A 17,836-nucleotide genomic window follows, 5' to 3' on the forward strand; every position below is an offset into this window, starting at 1 on the left:
AGCAGTGTGAGTTTTGCTGATGAAGAATGTGAGTAGGACTGTTCTTAACAAACTTGCTGGAAATAGAGAACAATCAATAGAAAGAGCAGGAGAGAGACAAACAGCCTGTGCAGTGAGAAGGTAAGACTGTGAATTTTAGAACTGGCGTGAATAGAGACTTCCCTAAATAGAAAAATGTGGGAAGACCGACTGTGATGGGTCTGATGTTGCAGTCGTGAGGGAGGTTCTTACAAGTTGATTTCATGAAGCTAAGATAGAACAGCACTGTTTCTGTATTCAGGAAATAGAAATCTTCTATTCAGAAAAAAAATTGTATTGAGAAAAAAGTTGTGTGATCATGAGGCTGTAGCTGGGAATGAGATAATGTTTTGAGTGGGTCTGGTTGTATGGTCTGTTCGCATGGCTGGCTGACATACAATGTGGTTCTTTTGGGTTAGAACTTTTGCTAAACTTTCAGTTTTGGAGTCAAAATGCTAGACATATTTCTCAGAAATTCTGTATGTGTGTGAGAATCTTTTGCCATGTTGTTCAGTTTTAGAAATGTGTTTTAAGAAACTGTGTGGCAAAGGCCATAGCAGAATGGACAGTGGCCAAAGTTACAAAGTCCGTGAATCTGTCCAGTGATTTATGGTTTTGCTCATTTTCTGGCAGCTGGGGTTCATTCTTCCCTCTTTGTTGAGATCATAGAATCATAGAATAGTTAGGGTTGGAAAGGACCTTAAGATCATCTAGTTCCAACCCTATGTTGAGATGTAGTGAACTGGGAAGCTCTGCTGGAAACTATCTGGGGAATGGGAGAAGCTAGCTCAAGAGTAAAGTGGTTCTCTAGAGATTACGCCAACCCGATTCTTAAAATTACTTAATAAAACATTTTTATTGAAACAGACTGTTCAGGCAGTGGGGGCCAGGAAAGTGGAAGAATTAAGTTTGCTGGCACAATCATTTTTGATTTGCTTCTTTATTAGGGCATGATTGTACAACTAGTAATAACATGGCTACATACTATTTCATAGAATCATAGAATAGTTAGGGTTGGAAAGGACCTTTAGATCATCAAGTTCCAACCCCCCTGCCATGGGCAGGGACACCTCACACTAAACCATATCACCCAAGGCTCTGTCCAACCTGGTCTTGAACACTGCCAGGGATGGAGCATTCACAACCTCCCTGGGCAACTCATTCCAGTGCCTCACCACCCTAACAGGAAAGAATTTCCTCCTTATATCCAATCTAAAATCTATTTCCCAAGGAACTTTTCCTCTACAATGCACTGAATGAATGTTTAGGGAAAGAATCAGTAATAATGTAATGGAAAGATGAATGTATGTTCCTTTTCTGTTGTTTTTTTTTTCAGTAAAAGTGGAACAAATTACAGTGAATGATGGAAGGAACTGCAAAATAAGAACGATCATGTATAGTGTTATATAACTCACATATGAAGAATCAGGCTCTAGGTATTTCAGATTGGTTACTCACGATTAATGGATCTTTTTGTCCTTGGTCTGTTTCATTTCGTGTCCTATAAAATGAGACTAATAATGCCTGCTCATCTCTCAGTAACATTGTAACAAATTCATTAACTTTTCTGAAGAACTCAGAAACTGGTAGTGATGACTATATAGAAAGCCACATGAGAAACTAATTCTGTCTTTAGAAAAGGGTTTGTGTAGTATGTATTAAATGAGGCATGGGCCCAACACTAAGTACTGAATGTAGAACAAAGTGTTGAATAGCTGGCCATTAAGTGAGCACTCACCCCAAAATAATCCACAGACACACTTAATTGTAGTGGTTCTTTTTACAGTTTTAATATTCCTCTTTAATGTGTCCTCTTAATATCAATCTATCACTAATTTATATGAAACATATCCAATTTTTTAAAAGATTTTAGAAATAATTACCAATGTAATTATATGTTCTTAGGGAGTTGTAGGGCCACTCAGAAGTACGGAAGTAGAATTTCAAGTGAAGATTTCTATCTGGACTTTGCTCTTTGAGGAACACTGGCATTTTAGAAAACACAAAGTTTTCTTGTAATACTAAAGCTTGAGTAAGGGAATAGGTCTGTTCCTTATCGGATGTGAGTTTAAAATTCCCATATTAACCATATTAAACGTCATGGGCCTTCATTAAAGAAAGAGAACAGTCTCTTGAAAATTAACAGCAATACTAGGATTAAATGACTGCTTCGAAATTTATTTTCCTCATTTAATTAGATGGCTTTCTTTGCCTAATTGTTTGTTCTCACATGCACTCCTTACTGACATTTTGAATTGATTTTAATGACTTCTTTTGACTGCGAAATCAGTCAAGGGTTTTGAGAAAATCAAAATAGAGATGTGAAAAGGCTCAATAACCGTAAATCCTTGTTATATTTGACCGTTGATGATGTCAGGATGGTATTGTAGTCTTATCTCCAAATGTTCTTTTTCTACTTCATTCAATAATTTTTAATGCACAAGGAAAGCAATATGCCTTGAAACAGAAATTAGACTGTAGGAGTCCCCTCTCCCTGCTGAGTGCTTGTGTCATTTGACTTCTTCCAGTCTCTTAGTCTTTGTGTGCAGATTGAATTTTCTTCCCATGCTGGTGTGAATCCTGTTGGTGCTTCTCCCTTGCCTGCACTAAGGAGATGAGGCACATACCCTGCTCGGTAAGAATAGGAGGAGTTGGTTTTAATACTGTCAAAAAGAAGGCAGCTGACATGTTTTCCTGGTGAGAGCTCTGGAGAGGAGGCTACACTGCAGTGACGTGGCAGCTTAATTGTGCACAGAACTCTGTAGTAACTGTGTTTAGGGTGCACTGGGCTGACTCCTGGAGATGCTTTGGCTCAAGAATAACCAGCTGGTGGGTTCCAAATACTCTGTAGTGGGGAACTAAGATCTGAGCTATGGACTCTGATTTTCTATAGGAGATTTCTATGTCCTCAAAAACTTCCCCTGTGAAACTTGGAAGTTCAGGAAGTTTATAGATTATATTTCATTTTGTGTCTCTTTAACTTCTGTCTGGCTGTATCTTTTATCAGATTTGAGATGAAGGTCTGGGCAGCACATCTGAGCCAACACCTCACTGGATATTATATAGTCCAGCATGAAGTAGGAGGGGATTATTGCTGTTGTAAAGTGACAGTGGTTCTATCTCTTTCCCTAAACATTAGTTGTTGGTTTTATTTGTTTGGGGTTTTTTAAATATTTATTTTGAAATATTAAGTGGAAAAATGTAAACGTGGATGATTTTGATGGCTTAGAAAAATGAAATGCTGGATATTAAGATTTTATTGAAACAACCCAAAACGAAGATGACATTGTCTTCTGCATAGTTCCAAAAGTCTGGGGATAGGTAGAAGAGCAAGTTATTGTTAAAAAAACAACAGCAACAACAAAAAGGGTTTCAATATATTGTTTTTCAGTTCACTTTTTTAAAAGTAGAAAAATGCAACACTCATTCTGTAATGTCATTACCATTTTTTTCCACAGCTAAGAGTCTAGGTAGCTAACTACTGAGGCTCTTTGGAAAATCGTTATAGCTAATTGACACTTTGGATTTGAAATGTGTTGAGAATTAAGTTTAGATAAGGAAATACGTTTTGAAAAAAGGAGATATTTGTGCTGTAGGTATTTTTAATTCTTACAGAAAAATGAGTCACCAAATGAACCACAGAGTGGTACTTGTAGAGAGACAAGCATTTTCTTCTGTAAGTCACTGAAATAATTCTATAACTTCTTGTATTTAAGTTTTGGCTGTTAATGGCCATTGGTAATATTTTGATTGCGACCTCTTGGCGATGGTGGTGTTTGTTTTATTGTTGTTGCTTGAATTTGCTTCATTTTCAGAGTTTACCTGAATTTGAAAACCATTTTAAAGTCTTATTTCTGTAGGTCAACCAGATAAACATTGCAAGATGGCTTTTATTGGTGTTTCTCCTATGGCAGTCTGGTTATGTTTAATATTCGTTATCTTTGTGCTTTCATTGTCATCCTGTGATACAATATAAATGCAGTGAGGTTTTTTTAGTTTTGCTTTGTTTCTTAATTGAAGCAATCTGTTCCCTGTGTGTCTTTATAAACGGAAGCACTTGCACAAAGTCTCGTATGTTATGTAAAGGGTGAAAATACTTAGAGTGGCTTTTTAAAGGTTTAAAGTAGAAACAAATGTACATTGAATAAAATCTCTGGCTTCTCTAAATTCACTGTTGTAAATAGGTACGACAACATGTATCAGCAGGGTACATTGAATGTTCTTTAAATAGGTTTTTCCTACATTTAAATGTAATATATTTGTCTATTTATTATTTAACTATTCCAAACATGTTGTGCTCTTACAATGAAATTTTACTTTAAATTTTGTATTTATTTCCAGGCAAAGGTGTCTAGGCTGAACGGCACTATGAAATATGATGTGATGTAGTGTGTAACTGCTTAGTCTGTTTATGTGAATTTGGGATATATTGGCATAGATTATGTTTTAGGGTTATGTTCTGGATGCAGCTTGGCAAAGGGAAGGAAAGCTATTCTGCCTGCTTCTGTCTGCTGAAGGTAAAGCCTTCTGAAGAGAGGGAAGTGATACTTTCCCTGAGAGCTGTAGGGGAAGAGTCTCTTAAGATAAAGCCTGAAACTAGGGAGTGAGAAGAGTGAGACAGACAGTATCAGGATACAATAAATAGTCTTCTTTACAATCCCTTTAATTTTTACTCTCACATTAAATTTCCCCTAAAGTTCTTCTAATTGATATTCTAATAAAATGTAGCTTTAGAGCCTTCCAGACATTTAGGATGTGCAAGTTAAGAATAGGTCCAGGCAAATCTTTTTTGGCCAACCAGAAAGTAATCTGAGTATGAAAGTGAATCTTCCTCCAAGCTGAGGAACTTCTTCAGCATACAGCTGCAGTCATTAGAAAGATGGGAAGGAAATGTTTGCTTAATGCCAGCTCCTTCATTTGCACCCGACTTAACTTGCCCTGTTGAATCACATAAGTGTGTTAGGCAGTGTTCTCTGCTTCATTCAAGTCGTATTCACTTTAGTCATCTTCCTTGAATTAATGGGGAGATCAGGCCCAGTCAGCATGGGTTCATAAAGAGCAGGTCCTGCTGGACCACCCTGACCTCCTTCTATGATAAGATGACCTGCCTGATTGATGAGAGAAAGGCTGTGAACATTTTCTATGTGAACTTAAGTAAAGCCTTTGACGCAGGCTTTACTCCTTTATCTCCCACAACATTCTCCTGGAGAAACTGGCTGCTCATGGCATGGATAGGTGGCTTCTTTGCTGGGTTGGAAACTGACTGGATGGCCGAGCCCAAAGAGTGGTGGTAAATGGTATCATGTCTGGTTGGTGACTGGTCACTAGTGGTGTCCCTGATGGCTTGGTGTTAGGGCCAGTGTTGTTTAATTTCTTCAGTGATGATCTGAATGAGGGGATTGAGGGCACCCTCAGTAAATTTACAGCTGACACCAAGGTGGCTGGGAGCATTGATCTGCGAAGGATAGGAAGACTCTGCAGAGGGATCTGGACAGGCTGGATTGATGGGCTGTGGCCAGTTGTACGAGGTTCAACAAGGCAAAGTGCTGGGTCCTGTACTTGGACTACAATAACCCTCTGCAAAGTGCCAGTCTGGGAAAGAGTGGCTGGAAAGCTGGTCAGCGGACAAGGACCTGGGGTGCTGATTGAGAAAGCTGAACCTGAGCCAGCTTGTGCCCAGTCAGCCAAGAAGACCAACAGCATCCTGGCCTGTATCAGAAATAGTGTGACCAGCAGGGCCAAGGCAGTGATCATCCCCTTGTACTGGGCACTGGTGAGACTGCACCTCAAACCCTGTGTGCAGTTCTGGGGCCCTCACTAAAAGAGAGACATTGTGGTGCTGGAGCAGGCCAGAGAAGGACAATAAAGCTAGGGAAGGGTCTGGAACACAAGTCTGATGAGGAGCAGCTGAGAGAACTGGGAGTATTTAGTCTGGGGAAGAGAAGGCTCGAAGGGGACCTTATAGTTCTCTACAACTGCCTGAAAGGAGGTTGTAGTGAGGTAGAGGAACAGTCTCTTCTCTTGACAGGAGAAGGATAAGAGATAATGACCTCAAACTGTGCAGGGGGGTTTAGACTGTATATTAGGAAACATTCCTTCATGAAAAGGGTGCTCAGGCACTGGAAGAGGCTGCCCAGGGCAGCAGTGGAATCACTGTCCCTAGAAGTGTTCAAAACCATTTAGGTCAGGCTCCCAGTGGCATGGTTTAGTGGTGGTCTTGTCAGTCTGGGAGTAATGGCTGGACATGATGATCTAAAAGGTCTTTCCCAACCTGGTTGATTCTGTGATTCTATGATTAGAATCATCTATGAAGAGATACATATTTCTGCTTTGCAGCATCCAGTCTATGGCTGAGGTAGAGATTTAAAAGTTTGTCCCTCTCTGCTGCAGGTTGAATAAAACTTGCCTAAATTGTGGTTATTATTGCTGAGAAGTGTGCTCCTCCTGAATGGTTTAGTGAAGATCTGCTCTCCAGTTTGTAGGGATGGCTTGGCATAAGTTAAAGGTCCTTTAGCACCTTTGAAGGATCTCAAGGCAAGTTCCATGAGTTGGCTTTCAGAACCCTTCTTTAATAATGCAAGCTGTGGTATTCAAGGCCATTTGAGTACTGCAGAAGAGATAATGTCTACAGTGTGTAATATACAACTATCTTTGATACAATTAATGGAGTAAGTAATTAATTAGCTACTAATTAATTAATAACACCATAAAGTACTTTAGGATATCTTGAGTATAAAAGGTGCTGTATGTAACCATCTTGCTGTTTTTCATGATTGACAGTTGCAACTGTGTTGTTGGTAAAAATGCAGTTAAAAAAGTGAAAATATTTTTCTGATTTGTTACAGATGGTAAAAATCATGAGGGATGGTGATAGTGTAACATCAGTGCATTGACTTTTCCTGAATACTTTGAAAACTTAGTTCCTATTTTCTTGGCTTTAGCAAATAACATGTAAATTTTAGAAAAAGAAAACAAAAAAGAAACAACAATTAAATATAAGTGCAAGGTCGTACAACTGGGTCGGAGCAATCCCAGGTACAGCTACAGGCTGCACAGAGATTCAGAGCAGCCCTGCGGAGAAGGACTTGGGAGTGCTGGTCGATGAGAAAATGAACATGAGCCAGCTGCAGTGTGTGCTTGCAGCCCAGAAAGCCAACTGTATCCTGGGCTGCATCAAAAGGAGTGTGACCAGCAGGTCGAAGGAGGTGATCCTGCCCCTTTACTCTGTTCTCATGAGACCTCACCTGGAGTATTGTGTGCAGTTCTGGTGTCCTCAACATAAAAAGGACATGAATCTGTTGGAACAAGTCCAGAGGAGGGCCACGAGGATGATCAGGGGACTGGAGCACCTCCTGTATGAAGATAGGCTGAGAAAGTTGGGGCTGTTCAGCCTGGAGAAGAGAAGGCTGCGTGGAGACCTCATAGCAGCCTTCCAGTATCTGAAGGGGGCCTATAGGGATGCTGGAGAGGGACTCTTCATTAGGGACTGTAGTGATAGGACAAGGGGTAATGGGTTAAAACTTAAATAGGGGAAGTTTAGATTGGATATAAGGAGGAAATTCTTTCCTTTTAGGGTGGTGAGGCACTGGAATGGGTTGCCCAGGGAGGTTGTGAATGCTCCATCCCTGGCAGTGTTCAAGGCCAGGCTGGACGATGCCTTGGTTGATATGGTTTAGAGTGAGGTGACCCTGCCCATGGCAGGGTGGTTGGAACTTGATAATCTTAAGGTCCTTTCCAACCCTAACGATTCAATGATTCTATAACAGGAAACCTCAGGAAAAAGTGGTCACACTATTTTAAGAGTAAATGACTTTGATATCTTTTTTAAACTTGCGTGCAGAAAAGCTGTTCATATAACTGGGAGACAGGAGTCCTGTGTCTTCTCCCTGTTTTGCCTAATGATGAGATCTTAACTATATATCCCTGGTCTTCAGCTGATGCTCTGCATCTCTGAGATGGCGTTTTTAAAGGGCCGTTTTCCATGTATTATGAGCAAATCAGCAATATCTTGTCCAGAAGGCCTGTCTATGGTGCTTCTTGCATTTGTAGCTTAGCAGTAGCCAGAAATTCCATAGGAGTGCATGCTATGCTACTTGTCCACTATACATTTACAGTGGTTCATGCTAAAGTAGGCCTTTGTATTTCATGGTGTCAAAAGTTGACCAGATCAGGAGATTTAGCACATCTATACGTTATTCCTAGCCTTTTGGCTTTGCTACTCATGACTATTAAAGGGTTTATTAATCCCTTTAATAAGGGCTCAATTACTACTTGCCATCTTTTGCTGGCCTGCTGCCTTTAAATATGTCCTGGTGTGATGATTAATCTTACTGTTAAATATGTAGATAGAGTACAATGTTACTAATAGATTCAATGAGATTTATTAATAAGATTTGCTTAGTTATCGAGCTGTACAATAGTATTAATAAATGGGTTCTTTAATATTTATTTATCTTTTGCCTTCAGAGCATGCAAAAACCTGATCAAAGGTTGTTGCTTAAGACATCTAGATCAATTTACTCTTGTTTGAATAGTGGAACTGGTGTCTAGTGATAGAGAAAGTGGACTTGTCAGCTTCAAAGGTCATGGTAATTCCTTTCACGTAACTGCTTTATCTTTTAATTTTCTTTCCACACAGTGTAAAAAAAAACCAACCAACCAACCAAAAAAACAAAACCCTACCCCAAAACATTTTCTTTAAGACAATACAGTGGGCTATATTCATGCTTCATTGACCAGTAAGCTTTTTTTCTCCTTCTATGTCAGGCTTCCCAAGGGATACAGTAAAATGTATTTTTCAGATGATGTGTTCCTGCAGAAAAGGTGATTGTCAGCAGTAAGCAAGCTACAGAGTCCAACAAAAAGCTGACAAAGCTTTTTCCTGCTTTGAGTTAATCTTTCACTCTCTTTGTATTTACTGATTTTCTTTTTATGATCACATTTTTTATTTGTAACACACTGTGTGCTGTTGGTGACTAGCGGAATGCCATCAAGACATGGATCAAAATAGGCCTCCAGAATTGCTCACTAGGGTGTCGCATCAAAGGTAACTCGCATCTGACCATACTTGAACATGCACAAAATAATAATCTGAATCAGGTACACTTGTAAGTCACCTCCTTATTTGCTGTGACAAAAGCAAAACCAGAATCTTTTGATCCCTGTAGAACCATACTGGTCAATGAGTTAGATTTATTCTGCTAGATCTGAAGATATTTGCCTCTGTAACAGAGCATTCAAGATCCATCCACTGCACCCAGCTCTGGTTCACAGCAGTCTGTTGTAGAAGGATTATTAATCTGCTAACACAGTTTACATCTCTGAGGGCTCTTCTGATTCTTTACTACCTGCCTGCTGGGATTCTACATGGAGTGCTGATGAATCGCAGCAACAGCTATCCTGTGTCTGTTTCTTACGTTATGGAAGTGCTGGAAACCTGTTTCACCCTGAAATGTCCAATTATAACTCTTGCCCCTCCAGATAAGTTCCTTTTCAGTCATTCATGGTCACCCAGATAAGAGTTAATCTCAGTCCTCCAATTAGAGGAACTATGGGATACTCAAAACTTGTGTCTTCTGACTGGTCCAAATCATTTTATACTCCTTCCAGGAAGAGTTAAACCTGGTGTGGGTCATCTTCTTCCTTCTGCACCTATGCCAACTTTAGCTGGCCATCAGGAGAGTGCTGTTAGTGTTCAGTGACAGGAATGGCATGAATAGTAACTGCTGGCAGACTCCAGTCCTTTCATAGGTTCAAAGAAAAATGGACAGAAAAAGTGCCATTTTGAACTGAAATATAATCTTTCTGAGTCTCAGTACTGAACTACCACTTGTTTCGCTTGCATGAAAAGTTGGTATCACTTGCCACTTACAAATTCTCTTAGAATTCTGTCAGTTTAGAAAGGATGTGCTTTGTGGTTATATAATTTCTATTCAAAAATTCCACTGTGTTGTTTTACTATTACCAGTCCTATTTACCTTAGTATCATGCCTTCATGCTATATAATTTTACTGTAGATGCAAGTTTTAAAACTGGTTTTTCTAAAATGTGTTCTATTGATGTACATGTGTAGGTGTATTTCTATGGCATAGTAAAGCATCTGACTGTAAAACTAAAATATTTAAATGCATTTTGAACAGAATATTCAAATAATTATTTCAGAGTAAAATTAGGGAACTGATAGCTCTCAAAACTAACAGTACTTGATAGTGTACTTTGGAATAATTACTTTTCAAGGAATTACTGTTCCGTTATGTGTAGTGATTGCTATGCCTCCATGATAGAATCTGCTTCTTAATGTAGTTATTTTTCTTAACACTGTTATTTCTGTTGCTGCTTCACTTTATTGCTTCAAGATGTTATAATTCAAATACTGAAGCAGTGAAATGCATGTGGGTAATTCTGATGTGTAGGTTACTCCATGCCTTTTAAAATCCACATGAATGGTAATTTTTTTTTATGCTTGCATAACATTATTAATATGTTTTCACTTGAATCTCTTTTATTATCTTTAATTCCTGTTTTGCCCACAGACAGCCTTTTGATTGATTACCAGTTTACCTTCAGCTTATTACAAGAGGATGATCGCCATCACACTGCCATAAACTTTATAGCAAATCCAGAACAGGTAAGAAAATGTTATTACCTTTACACAGGTTTTGGAGAGTCGTGATTAAGATTTCCATTATATTTGACCGTGATTAAAGGTTTCCCAAGTGCCCATAAGGTATTAGAGATAGTTCAAATATTTCTTGAGAACTGAAAATTGTTCCAGTGCAATTCACTGATAAAACTTTCTAAATGGTAGAAGACTTTCTAAATGTAGTTCAGAACAACTAATACTGCAAAAAATTATCAGCTTGTTTATTTTATTGTTCCCATGTTTCCCAAGTTTCAGTATCTTCCTGAGATGAATTAAAGGAATATACACTTTAGTTAAGAAATCTTCATTAGCAGATGAGAAAAGTAATTTTTTTGGACTGTAATTAAAATGTAGCCATTTGCCAAGATTATTTTTCTTTAGTTTTAGAAAGAGAATGATTTCATTATTTTTATCACAGTCTGAAAAGGTAGCTGGTGTAGTTATATGATTATTTGAACCCTATTCTTAGTGAAGCAAAAGAAAGGCTCGCCTTTGGCTCTGAATTATTACCACTATTTATGTATAAAATGGAAAATGGAAGTTGATTAAAAGGCTGTTTTCAGTCATGTGCAATAGTTATATTTCATACATTCTGATATACTTTGTTAACTTCAATATATTTTCTTTTTTTTATCTAGTCAAATAAAAATTTGGATATATCAATTAATGCATCAAACAACTTCAACCTCAATATTACATGGTCTATTGGTTCTACAGGTGAGGGTGAACTTCTGTCTTGCGACTTTTCCTCATATGGTTTCATGATCCTTTAAACTGTTTTAACCTGATTGTGTCTTTGTTGCTAATTTTGATAATAAAACTTTACCAAATGTGTTCTTTTGCCATTATCAGTATGCAATTATTAATTATATTATTTAAACCTCAGATGGTAATTTGCAACCTGAACAAAGCTTCATTAACATGTTAACTTTCTCTCCTATTCAATTAAAATTACTTTGGTAGGAAAAGCTTGTAGTCTATTTAAATTTTTAAAAGACAGTGTTATGAAATGCTGTGATTTTAATTAAGATAAATTACTTCCTTAACTACTGCAGAGACTGAGATTTTATTTCTTTGTTTCCGTATTCAAGCTAAAAATTTAATTATTAACCTTAACATTGATATCAAACAATAAAGTTCTTCTGTGTATGCTGATAAAAGGAGCTGCTTATCTATTTTTCTCCAACTTTGAACCCCATTGCTCTTCTTTGTTTTAAGAAGGAAGAAAAGCTCCATTTAGACAGTTTCTCTGAATTGGTTCTATTGACTTTCTGAAAACACATCCAAGGAGAGAAGCATGATGCTTAAAGTGAAACTGTATTAAAATTAAAAACAACAACAAAAAAGATTCAGAGTTTGTCTTACATAAGCTCATGAATTTCTTCATCAGTGTCATTCTGAAGTATTTTAACATACTGTAGTTAGTAAATTCTATTTATTCCTTTAACTTAGCTTAGTCATCCATGTATTTGCAAAAAATTATATATGTTGATTAGAAGGTATCTTATTAAAGCTTTCATGAACAATTGAAACCCTGCAGGAACAATGTAAGATGTAGCCAAATTTGGTTTCAAGCTTTATTAACCTATGAGTTTTTATTGAAATGGAATGTAAATTGCTAGAGTAAAGCACATTATCTGTTTAGCTGACTGTAACAACTTTCTTCTAAAATTCAAGTCACTTCTATCAATGTTATAATTAATTCATAATCTTTTGAAACAAGAGGTTCTATGAATTCTCTATATGTGTATAAGATATACCTAATGTGTCATGTAATGAAGAACCCTAACTATTCTGTGATTCTATGATTCTATGATTCTTAATTAAGTTGCTTGTGCAAATTTACTTTGACACCTTTGATGTTGATTAATATTTGTGATAAATATAAATAAGTCTACATATGTGTTCTTTTATTTTTAGCTGGAACAATATCTGGAGAAGAGATTCCTGTTGTTTCTAAAGCTAATATTAAGGAATACAGAGATAGCTTTTCCTGTGAAAAATTCAACTTTCGGAGCAACCCAAACATCACTTTCTATGTCTATGTCAGCAATTTCTCCTGGCCAATCAAAATACAGGTTAGTGTGACTGTTTTGTGCTATAGGGATGTTGACATTTTAGCTTTACATTTAATTTAATCTTTTCACTCATAGAGAAAGTATATAAATAGTATTATTTGCATGCTGTGTTTTTTGTGTATAAGAATTATGGTGCATTTGCTTATGGTAGTGAAATTGACTTCAAACTGTTGGTTTTAAAATCTGCAGTTAAAATTATTGAACATAAATATTTATTTGTGCTATATCTTAAGCATTTATATATATGCATAAAAGAGGGTATATAAATATGTATGTAGGTACCTAGATATTTGAGTATAATCTTTTGTTAATCACTAGGTTTCTTAGCCTCTGTTTTTCTTAAAGGTTGAGTGTAGGTTGAGTGTCTGTATTACATTGCAATACTACCAACTTCAGTTACACGAAGTATATTTGGTTAGAATTTATATTCGTCTTTGACTTCTTTGGAATCAATTTCACTGAGTACTTTCTGGAGTAGTGAGATACTATGCAGTGACAGACTCAAAAAAATCAATGCAATGATGATTGGTTTTTACCTCCCCAGAAGTTTCAGCAATATTTATAGTTACCATTACTATAGCTGCATTTCTAAGTACTGCGTCCTCTGCACCAATCAAGGAGGTCTTTATGTGCATTACCAGCTTTTGGCTTTAGCTCTCTTATGGAATTAATTCTTCAAAAATTAAGTTTTTTAAAATGATCATAAAACTTCATAATTCCTAATGATTTCTCAGACGACCAGAATAAGCTTAAAATACTTGCCAGTTAACTCCAACTAGTATACAGAATTCCATTTTGGTGACCCCACCTCCTTGTTTTTATAAAATACAAAGCTGGTTGCATAAATGTATATATAAATGATAAAATCTGCTAGGAGCCTCCTCAATTAAATCAGTCATCTTCTAAGTACATGGGCAGATGAATAATGTTCCTGTTTTGTTACATAAAGCTAAAGTTTTCTTAATTGTACATGGATGTTAACTGTGAATATGTGTTACACAGTGTTTAAGGATGAATTAGTGCAATTTATTAACATTTCTGCATGCACTAATTCATATAAAGAAAACCCCTGAAGGTTAACTGTTTTCTTTCACTCTCCATAGTAGAAGTATTTTTTTATACTCACCAATCCCACTTTCTAAGCATAGACCGACTTCAGTTGCCTTCCTAAACAAACCTATGAGGCAATTTAAGCCATAAATGCATTACACACACCTTTCACTTTGAAGATTGGAAGGAGCCTGTATCATGATTGTAAGACAAAAATTATTAAGGTGATGTGTTCCTAGCATGTGCAGTTGTGTCAGATGGCAGCAGTTTGCAGTTCCTTCTTGTGGTGTTTCCACTGTAGCATAGCACCTTAACAGTAACACATTTAACGCATGATAAAGGGAATCCCTGATCATTGGTTAAATTCTTTCTTCCCCCCACTGATTTTTTTTTTTTTTATCAGACTTTTCCATAATTAGATTTTTCCCTAATTGCCATAGCATAGAGTTTTCTGTATTTATTTTTGAGGCACATTGAAATTCGTCAGTCTGGATGATTCTGGCTCAGAGACAATGGTCCTTGAGTATTGCATTTTTTCCCTGTAGTGCTGGTTTTTCATAAAATAACTTCTTCCGTCTAGAAATTAAGTCATTCCAATTTTATGCAGCAGAAAAAGAATGCTAAGGTCCAGTTATGGAAACAGTTTAACAATTTTTATTATTGTCCTTTATATTTGCCTTCCTAAACCAACAAGATTATTATTTAGCTCTAATGTGGTGTATGCTGTTGTTTGTTTTTTTCCCAAGAGAATATCCAAAATTCACATTATCCATATAGATTTCTTATGTTTGGTGCTCTAACAGTAGATACGATCTTCAAATGATAAATGGAGTAGGGAACTTTTCAGAGGAAACAAGTTTAATTTTACTTAGCTAACTTTAGGATTCTGTACATAATAGATAGTTAACAAAGTAATGAGCCATCCTGTGATTTTGCATTAAGAGAGGGAAGTCATGGTTCATCCCTATCCAGAGGCTGAAGCTTCCAAGGCCAGTACTAGGTGAGCTCACAGTTCTACTATTTATGATCTTTTACATCTCTTAGCATACCAGATTTCACCTTCCCAATATGCCAAAGTGATACCAGTCTATTACTATATTACAGAGCATTCATTTAAAGCATGATAATTATTAAAACCTGATGTTACTGTTATACTGATGGAAGGACTCTGATGATGACTTTGAGTTCTGGTTTGAAATCAGGATCTCTTCTAGATGGTCTCTGAGTAATCTTTCAAATCGTCTAGAAAGCAGAAGACCCGTGTCTTTCTATGGTGACTAAAGAGTTAGCTGTCTGTTCTAGTGCAGGGCTTTGGATGATACAGGAGCTGGCCTGTGTCTAAGTGGTCAGACACAGAACTATTTGCACTGTAGTCCTTTCCACTGATGCAGTCATGCTTCATTGGTCAGATAGTGCTGGTTAAAACGTACTGATACTTTATATCAAGTCAGTGCTGAAGGCTTCATTTAATCCTGTTAGAGCTAAAGAAATTACTGTGACTTCCTTGAGAGGTGTTCTGTTCATAGGAATAAGTAAGATAGCAACAGGAAATTGGGCACATGCCTTTTACACAACACTTTTGTAGACAGCTAAGTGCTCACTTCAGCACAACTAGCATTTTTCAAATAGTCTTGAGTACCAGTCTCCTGCATTTACATTATTCATTGTGACTTGTCAACAACTGCTTATATAAAGAATAAGTTTCTAAGGAAGCAGAAATAGTGACCTTACTACCATTGTAACTGGTATTTCAAGTTGTGTTGTTGATATGCATTTCACTACTCCTTGTACGCCTTCTATTACACTGGCACTGGAGCTAAGATTACTTGTGTCTTTTATCGGGATGCTTTGAGTGTTGGTGGCTCATTATGCAAGACATTTAGTTTCATTGTCTATCAAAGTCACCCATATTAGCTCTATTTTTGCATTCAGTTCTTATCAAGATTTTTGTGACTACAAGGAAAAACTGTATATCCCAGCAGGTGAATGTTTATTTGTGTTAATGGCTCACAGTTGCTTTCTCAAATACTTTTATTATGCATGTTACATATTCACAAGCTTGGAGGTGTTTTTTTTTTTCCAAATCTTAATAAGTCCCTCATGATTCTAACACAAAATATCTTCTTTGAAATATGATTTCATGACTTTGAAAGAAGGATATGTGATGGTTGTGTCCATACAACAATTTCCTGAAGATGTGCTGGTCTGTGATTACTGTTCACCAGCAGCTACCCAAGGACGCATTGTATTTTTGTCACTGGTGAGTCTGATGACTTCAGAATACAAGTTCTTCATCATTGGATAGCAATGAATTACTTGCCAACCATAGAAACTATGCAGGAAATTTTCAGTTTCAGATTAAGTCCTGCTTTCTTTGTAAAACTGTACTCTAGGTTCCTGTTACTCAGCATCCTTTTTCTTTCCATAATGGCTATGGGCACACAGCTTGGTGTTCAGTTAGTAAGAGAGCTGTGCAACCCTCAAGGGAAAAAGATGCATTAAAATTTCCTGATGCTAGAAGCATTTTATTTAGCTATGTGATCTCTTCTTCATTGACATCAAAGGAGAAGCAGAAATGTGCCGTAGTTGTATAAGGGGTCATTAGAAAGCTGATGATATAGGACATCTTCAGCTTAGAGCTGTTTCCACAAATAGGCTTCTTATTGGGTGTAACATGGAGGACAGCTACAAGTTTTTCTCAGAAGTATGTAGTAGTTATATGCTGGTACATGACTGTTGGGTATTTTCCTGTTGAATTATTGGCAAGAGTTTCTATCACTTATTCTCCACTTCCTGTAATGCAGAGTTGACTGGAAAGTAAGGATGAATACAGAACCTTTAGGTGTTGCATGTCTTATACACGTTAAGCAGGACTCCATGAGAGTGGAGTCTTATACATGTTAAGCAGGACTCCATGCTCTCTTAAATAGGCTAGATTGCTGAACTGAATATATGGCAAAGCCACATAACATGTTTCAGCTCATTTTTGTTTTGTTTTGAGAGATATGTAATTCAGAGTTGACTGCTAATGGAATTTGAAAGCTGTAACGTTTACTGAAAAGCAGTAACTCAAATTATAGCCGACACATCAAATAATAGTCAGTGGTCCCTGAAGTAGGAAGCAGTCATAAAGGCTGGGCTTCTGACAGGTATTCATATTAATAACAGCAAATATTAATAACAGCAGTAACAACGTGTTCCTCACTCAGGAAACTAATTTTATGGCCAGGCTTTTTTTGTTGTTGAAGCTGGTAACAGATGTCTTCCCTTTTTTTCATCACCTTCTCCCATATTCTGAAAAGTAGCAAGTTGTATAGGAAGCAAGCACATGCTTGCCAGACCTCATAGCAGCCTTCCAGTATCTGAAGGGGGCATATAGGGATGCTGGGGATGGACTCTTCATTAGGGACTGTAGTGGTAAGACAAGGGGTAATTGGTTAAAGCTTAAATAGGGGAAGTTTAGATTGGATATAAGGAGGAAATTCTTTCCTGTGAGGGTGGTGAGGCACTGGAATGGGTTATCCAGGGAGGTTGTGAATGCTCCATCCCTGGCAGTGTTCAAGGCCAGGTTGGATGAGGCCTTGGGTGATATGGTTTAGAGCGAGGTGTCCCTGCCCATGGCAGGGCGGATGGAACTTGGTGATCTTAAGGTCCTTTCCAACCCTAACTATTCTATGATTCTATTCTATGATTCTGTGCCCTTAAAATACTTTCTTGGCAGTCTGGTCAATGTATGCTGTCTCTAAGGACAGCAATAGCATTCCTCTTCTGCATCAGCTGCTATGTCTCGGTATCCTATACCTCTTTATAACCAGTTCTTACAAGTATAACTTGGAAGTCTGACCACAATTTGTGCTTGAGCAGCAAAATTTTCTGTGATTTAAAGCCACACCTGAAGATAACAACTGTTAGTTCTTTTCCTCCCTAGAGTATAAATGAAAGATTCACAGGTGTCTTGAGTTTTAATTTGGAGGGTCAGTTTCAATTATAAGGTTTGACCTCAGCAGCAAAGCACTGCCTGGGAAACTTAGGTTTATATTTAACGAAA

At 37.3% G+C, this 17,836-nt stretch overlaps 1 protein-coding gene across 1 annotated transcript in view; it reads left to right on the forward strand.

The window, feature by feature from the left end:
• ATRNL1 (attractin like 1) overlaps positions 1 to 17,836 on the forward strand; it is a 507,635-nt gene that overhangs the window by 197,682 nt on the left and 292,117 nt on the right. The window contains exons 22-24 of the mRNA XM_061372770.1: positions 10,551 to 10,645; positions 11,299 to 11,377; positions 12,581 to 12,738. Of these exons, the coding sequence (XP_061228754.1) occupies positions 10,551 to 10,645; positions 11,299 to 11,377; positions 12,581 to 12,738 (332 nt within the window). The remainder of the gene's footprint in view (positions 1 to 10,550; positions 10,646 to 11,298; positions 11,378 to 12,580; positions 12,739 to 17,836) is intronic.

This window comes from Neopsephotus bourkii, unplaced genomic scaffold (assembly GCF_033783945.1).
Source record: "Neopsephotus bourkii isolate Nb327-2 ecotype Australia unplaced genomic scaffold, CSIRO-AGI_Nbou_v1 NB_1615, whole genome shotgun sequence".
Taxonomy (NCBI): Eukaryota; Metazoa; Chordata; class Aves; order Psittaciformes; family Psittacidae; genus Neopsephotus; species Neopsephotus bourkii.